Source organism: Anopheles gambiae, chromosome 3, assembly GCF_943734735.2.
Source record: "Anopheles gambiae chromosome 3, idAnoGambNW_F1_1, whole genome shotgun sequence".
In the NCBI taxonomy this organism is placed as follows: Eukaryota; Metazoa; Arthropoda; class Insecta; order Diptera; family Culicidae; genus Anopheles; species Anopheles gambiae.
The window spans coordinates 47,546,972-47,553,438 of NC_064602.1; the positions used below are offsets into that span (position 1 = coordinate 47,546,972).

At 40.5% G+C, this 6,467-nt stretch overlaps 1 protein-coding gene across 1 annotated transcript; it reads right to left on the reverse strand.

Annotated features, from left to right (window-relative positions):
* Window positions 1-5,337: 5,337 nt before the first annotated feature.
* On the reverse strand, window positions 5,338-6,264 carry LOC4578297 (uncharacterized). The gene is made up of 3 exons (XM_001238103.2): window positions 5,986-6,264; window positions 5,796-5,919; window positions 5,338-5,721 (listed from the first exon to the last, which is right to left on the reverse strand). Exons 1-3 carry the CDS (start codon window positions 6,098-6,100, stop codon window positions 5,610-5,612), a joined length of 351 nt encoding a protein of 116 aa, XP_001238104.2. The 5' UTR covers window positions 6,101-6,264; the 3' UTR covers window positions 5,338-5,609.
* Window positions 6,265-6,467: the final 203 nt, after the last annotated feature.

A 6,467-nucleotide genomic window follows, 5' to 3' on the forward strand; every position in this document is an offset into this window, starting at 1 on the left:
GAATTCAGTTGTGTAGGTACGATTTCCACACCAACAGAACACAGATCGAACACCAGTTCGAACGCGTTCGGTGAATTCAGTTGTGTAGGTACGATTTACATACCAACAGTACACAGATCGAACACTAACCGATCAGATCGAACGCGTTCGATGAATTCAGTTGTGTAGGTACGATTTCCACACCAACAGAACACAGATCGAACACCAGTTCGAACGCGTTCGGTGAATTCAGTTGTGTAGGTACGATTTACATACCAACAGTACACAGATCGAACACTAACCGATCAGATCGAACGCGTTCGATGAATTCAGTTGTGTAGGTACGATTTCCACACCAACAGAACACAGATCGAACACCAGTTCGAACGCGTTCGGTGAATTCAGTTGTGTAGGTACGATTTACATACCAACAGTACACAGATCGAACACTAACCGATCAGATCGAACGCGTTCGATGAATTCAGTTGTGTAGGTACGATTTACACACCAACAGAACACAGATCGAACACCAGTTCGAACGCGTTCGATAAATTCAGTCGTATAGATACGATTTCCACACCAACAGCACACGTATCGAACACTGCTGGACAAATTCGACGGCGTTCGAGGAATTGAGTTGTATGGGTACGATTTCAACACCAACAGGGTACATTTTGATTTCTGACGACCCGTTCGCACGGTGCGAGAAAGAGCGAGAAAGCAATATGATTTTGCACGTTTCATTACCACATTTATGTGTGCCGTCAAACACTGACGGAACGTTCGAACGCGTTCGGTGTAGTCAGTTTCTTCCAAAAGTCCTGGTCGTTCTTTTTGTTAAGAATCTCGTTCGTTCGTTCACTTTACCGAACTGTTCGAACGGTGCGATTCTCGTTCATTTTACACATGCCTAGAAGGGAGGTTCAGTGTCGCGACACTGGCTTGAAAGCAGTGCCGTATCAGCACTTAGCGATTTGTGCGGCAAGTTCTATTGAACCTGACCTTGTTACATCTTCAATTCGATTTATTGGCGATGCGTCGGGTGACGATCGAGTTTACAATTACACCGAGCCGTGGGAACTTTAACGTTATGCTACCTAGCATACGTAAACCTTTCGGATTTTAGGGGTTATGTTGACCGGCAAGCTGATACACGGTAAGCTTGTTGGAGTCTGTAACGCCTTACCACGGGTGGGGGAACAATAACTGCTCATAAGATGTACGATCCTATGTACGATCAAAACTGATTTGCTCTCTGTTCTGAGAGCTTTATTTATACTGATAAACTTACAAGTTAGTACACATTTGGCGACCAGAAGTTCAAGCGGGTAGCTTTCTCTTTTAAAACGTTACGCGCTTGGCAAATTGACAAAATTGGCAATTGACAAATTTTGTGCTTTCCTAGTGAGTTTTTTACATTACTATCCTTAAGTTTTTGTCGGAATCGATTCCGGCTAGCTCCGCAGTCTTCTGGAATCGATTGCGGATAGTAGGTCCGGAATCAGTTTGCGGAATCGATTCCGGAATCGGCTCCGGAATCGGAATCGACTCCGAAATCGGCTCCAGAATTGATTCCGGAATCGGCTTCAGAATTGATTCCGGAATCGGCTCCGGAATAGGAATCGGTTCCGGAATCGACTCCGGAATCGGCTCCAGAATCGGAATCGGTTCCGGAATCGACTCCGAAATCGGTTCCGGAATCGGTTCCGGAATCGAAGTCGGCTCTTTAATCGGAAATGGCTCATAAATTAGAATCGGCTACCAAACGGAGTCAGTTTCGGCATCGCCATAAAAAGGCGTTTGGGTCCAATCATACTATGTATTGATAACCGCAAAACTCCAAATTTACTTGTAAAAGATCCATTCTCATGGAGATTCCCGGACTGATTTTGCTCCGGAGTCAACACCGGAATAGGCTCCGGAGTCAACTCCGGAATCGGCTCCGGAATCGGCTCCGGAAATGGCTCCGGAATCGGCTCCGGAATCGGCTCCGGAATCGGCTCCGAAATCGACTCCGGAATCGGCTCCGGAATCGGCTCCGGAATCGGCTCCGGAATCGGCTCCGGAATCGGAATCGATTCCAGCATCGGAATCGGCTCCGGAATTGATTCCGAACACGGAATCGGAATCGGGTAGGTCCGATTCCGAGCTCCCATCACTAGTGTATACGCTAAGGTCTCTTCTTTGTTTATGCGCTGCTTCCGAGGACTTCTTTGAATGGATCAAGGTGTGTTTATTAAGGAGGTGAATTGTTAGCGCGTTTTCAGGGCGCCATCATTGAGTATTGTTATGTCAAATCGCATACAATTTTCTATACCCCCCTCCAGCCCTCCCCGATTTTAATACCGGAGACCCCAGTATTGTTATGTCAAGTCGTGAAATGTCAATTTGCTCTGAAGCACTTCACCTCCTAATATCCATACACCTTGGAATGGATGCTAAAGTATCTTCTTCTTCTTCTTCTTTGGCACAACAGCCGTTGACGGTCAAGACCTGCCTGTACCCACTGGTGAAGTGAGCTTGGCTTTCTTTGACTTATTAGTACCATAGCAGGATGTCAGTCCTACGTATGGGGGTACGATCCATTCGGGGCTTGAACCCATGACGGGCATGTTGTTAAGGCGTACGAGTTGACGACTGTACCACGAGACTGGCCCAAGTATCTTATACTATTACGATTACGAAATTACGATACGACCAAATATTGGGGTCCTTCACGATTCTAGTCAGCCATTTTATATGGAGTTTGACAGATGGTAGCTGAAATCATGTAAACACTCCATACAAAGCCGCACACAAAACTAGCTTCCGATTTTCAGTCTAGATTATTTTAGCCGCAAAGATAGAATTAGATTCGACTACCGCTCGAAAAAAATGCAATACAAGGTGGAGTTCTCATCTTTCCCAAGGTGCATTAAAGAGTTCAGGTGGTGGAATATAGAATAAAAGTGTATGTTGTCCAGGTAGTTTCATACCATGTTTTAATAACCAACAAGTTTAACGACGTGGTTCTCGCTGGAAACGATGCCGATTAAGTTATTTAACAGGCAAAGTAACGAAAACAGTACTACTTCAAGCGTGTCAAACAAATGTCGCCAGAGCTCAATTAGCATAATTAATCAACTAGTTGAACAACGTATCTAAGCATAAAATATGAGTTTATAATTTTCTGTACAAAGCTCTCCTCTTCTCTATCTAGTTAAGGATTAGGTCTAGCAAATGTAGGTTAAGATATAGGTTAGATATATATGTTTTTAGGTTAAGTCTAAAATTGCATGGGTTTTTTTTTGCACTTTTCCCATATACTCAGATTTAAAATCAGCAAACAACATATATTCTACTCAGCTATGCTATAAAAATTCCCGATTATTGAGGAGAGCACATTGCGTACCCAATGTTAAAGAACGTTCGATTCTATATGTTTTTTTTTTTCTTTATATCCACAATAAACATCTCTACTACTACTACTACTCTACTACAAGCGTGTTTTAAATTTGCCACAAATCATCGTGTTAACAAATAAAAAAATTAACCTTTAAAATTAAAACCTTTAAAAAATACAAATTATAATATATAATTGCGAAATACAATGTTATACTTAATGTATATTACTCTTTTATTACCATACGAATTCTACTAAATTTCCTACGCTATTTCCTACGCTAATTCCTACGTTGCACATTTACTGCCGGGTATAGTTTATTGACTGCAACTGGAATTGTAACCGTTCCATACCTGAACCATCCTGGTTCAAGTATCGTTTCGAATCCAAATCCAGAACAGTTCCTGGAACTCGAAATGAATGAAATCAGGAGCTATTTCTGGATCAGCATGGGATCATGAGCGATTCCAGGACCGGTATGTCTTCAATATCAGTTTCAGGTTCTTTATGGGTTTACTTTCAGTTCCAGGACTGACATTGATTCATGAGTAGTTCCAGAACCAGCATATGTTCAGTATCAGTACCAGGTTCATAATGGGTTACCTTTCAGTTTCATGACCAGTATAGGTTTATGATTGGTTCCAGAGCCAGTATGGGTTTATAGTAGGTTCCAGGACCGGTATGGGTTCATGATAGGTTCCAGAACCATGATCCAGTTCATGATCGATTGCAGGGCCCGTAAGGGTTCAGGATCGGTTCCAGGACCCGTATGGGTTCAGGATCGGTTCCAGGACCCGTATGGGTTCATGGTCGGTTGCAGGGCCCGTATGGGTCATGATCTGTTCATGATAGATTATAGGGCTGGTATGGATTCAGTATCAGTTCCAGTACCGTAATTGGTTTATGATAGGTTCCAGGACCGGTTTGTTTTCATGATCAGTTCCTGGACCTGTATGACCAGTATTATTTCCATAACCAGTTTGGGTTCAGTATCGGTTTCTGGACAGACATAGGTTCAGTAACTAGGTGTAGAACCGGCATTAGGTCATCTGCTGTTCTTGAACCAGAAAAGTGATGTAATGGTTTTAGGACCAGTATGGGTTGGATTTTGGTTTTAGGTTCCTTAAGAGATTGTTATAAGTACTTATTTTAATTTCAGTTTAGAGACTATTGGTTTCAGTGTACTCTTTTCCGTAAAGGGGATCTTTTAAATTTAGTTGCGTAGCCCTGTAATCTGGCCAAATTATCTAGTGTAACCAAAATTTAATATCATGAAACTTTATTTCTAATTATTCACTAATTATATCAAAATGCAACTATAAAGACCAGCTGTGAGTGTGTAAAATGCAATGTTTGCTCTCACCTCAGCACGTTTCGTCCCGTTTATTGAAGCTGGCACATACCTCTCGCCTATAACCGCACACATTTTGGGATCTAATTGTTTGCGTAGTAAACTTCATTATTAGTAACTTGGAACGTGTACAAAATCCTATCTATTTTTTTTAATATTTTGTTTTATTCAGTGTGAATTGTTTTGTTCAAGGCCATTGATCGAAAAATTCGATCGAAAGTTCGTTGAGTTTCACGCAAAGAGCCAATTAGGTACACCAACAATAAATGCCAAATAGATAAACCATGCAAAGAGTCGCATGCGGCTCGCGAGCCGTACTTTGCCCATCACTGTTCTGGGCTATACGTTATTCCGGGGATAAAATATTAACAGATTAGTAATCCTGCTATTAGAAATCAGAACAACAACAAAAAAACAACAACTAAATAAGTTTACTATTTATTTTAAACGTCATAGTTCTTTTTATGATGAAATCACTAAAAATAAAATCATCAAAATCATCATCAATAAACAGTCTTTCCCCGAGTTACGCGAATAATGCGTTCCAGGGACATTTGCGTAACTTGCATTTTCACGTAAGTCAAATATCACGTTTTTCATAAAAAATATGAATGATAAAAAGTGATTTATGATTAATTGTAGTAATGTAATGTTTATTGTTACATATTTCATACAATTTGTGTAGAACATTCGGTTATTTCTGTGTATTTAGCGATTTCAAACATTTAGCAAAACTACAATTAATTTTGAAATTGACAATTTTTAGATGAAAATTGTACCAATTTGATGAATGAACTGTCATAACTAAGAATTAGCGTTTCTCGAGTGTCGCGTAACTCGGGGTAAGACTGTACGTGACACTTTTGAGTATGGCATTCTGCTTTCTGTGTTTTGTTTTTAAACCACATTTTCTGCACTCAATGCCGGGTGCGGGCAACAATCTGGATACGGTTTCGAATAGTCTGTAGGAGTTATTATCATGCCAGGTCCAACCGCAATACTGCCACATCTGCAATGTATAAGAATAACGTTGATGTGTTTCACGTATTTGGGGATTCTAAAAGCCAGCACAAAATAACTTACCCAGCAACATGAAGCGAATAATCGTCACTGCAGCTCATGGATTCACATTTTCCTGTACGCTGTCGAACCTCATTTACAGGAACATTTATTTTTAGCGATTCGTCGTAGCAGCTACCTTCTTGAACTGAAAATAAAAATAAAAGTTGTATGTATGGATTAAAATATAAATGTTGTTTTGAAAAAAACTTACCTTGGCTTTTTGCATTGGGAATGATGTACACATAGGCCTGAGAAAACGGCATTAAGAAGATCATTTGCAACAAAAATAATGTGGCTACCACTTTAACGTTGGTTGACGGCTTCATACTGTGTAACTTAATTGTGAGGACGAATGTCGCATAAAATTAGCAAAGTTTACGATTCAATATAGGAAATTACTTCTGTTCGACTGAACGGTCTGAAGTCACCAAGCACTCGATGAGATGTGATGCTGGGAATAGCTGGTTTGAATGATTTGAATTGTAATGACAACGCAAGCGAAGTTCAAGAGGGTATCTCTATAACAACAACCATGGTAGTAAGTCAGGGTTAATGGCAACGAATTTCAACCATGGGGCAGTTTTCTCACGAGCAATCATTCGGAATTATTTGTATTATTTATACAATTGGTCACTGTTCTTGTTTGGATCGATTCAAACAGTTTAAAATCTTTCTTGAAAAAAATGTATGTTT

Bases quoted from the DNA above. Each gene is read 5' to 3' on its own strand.
- LOC4578297 (XM_001238103.2), bottom strand. From the start codon at position 6,100: ATGAAGCCGTCAACCAACGTTAAAGTGGTAGCCACATTATTTTTGTTG. The intron at 5,920-5,985 runs GTAAGTTTTTTT...TTTTATTTTCAG, and splicing joins TCCCAATGCAAAAAGCCAAG to TTCAAGAAGGTAGCTGCTAC. The intron at 5,722-5,795 runs GTAAGTTATTTT...TATACATTGCAG, and splicing joins TATTCGCTTCATGTTGCTGG to ATGTGGCAGTATTGCGGTTG.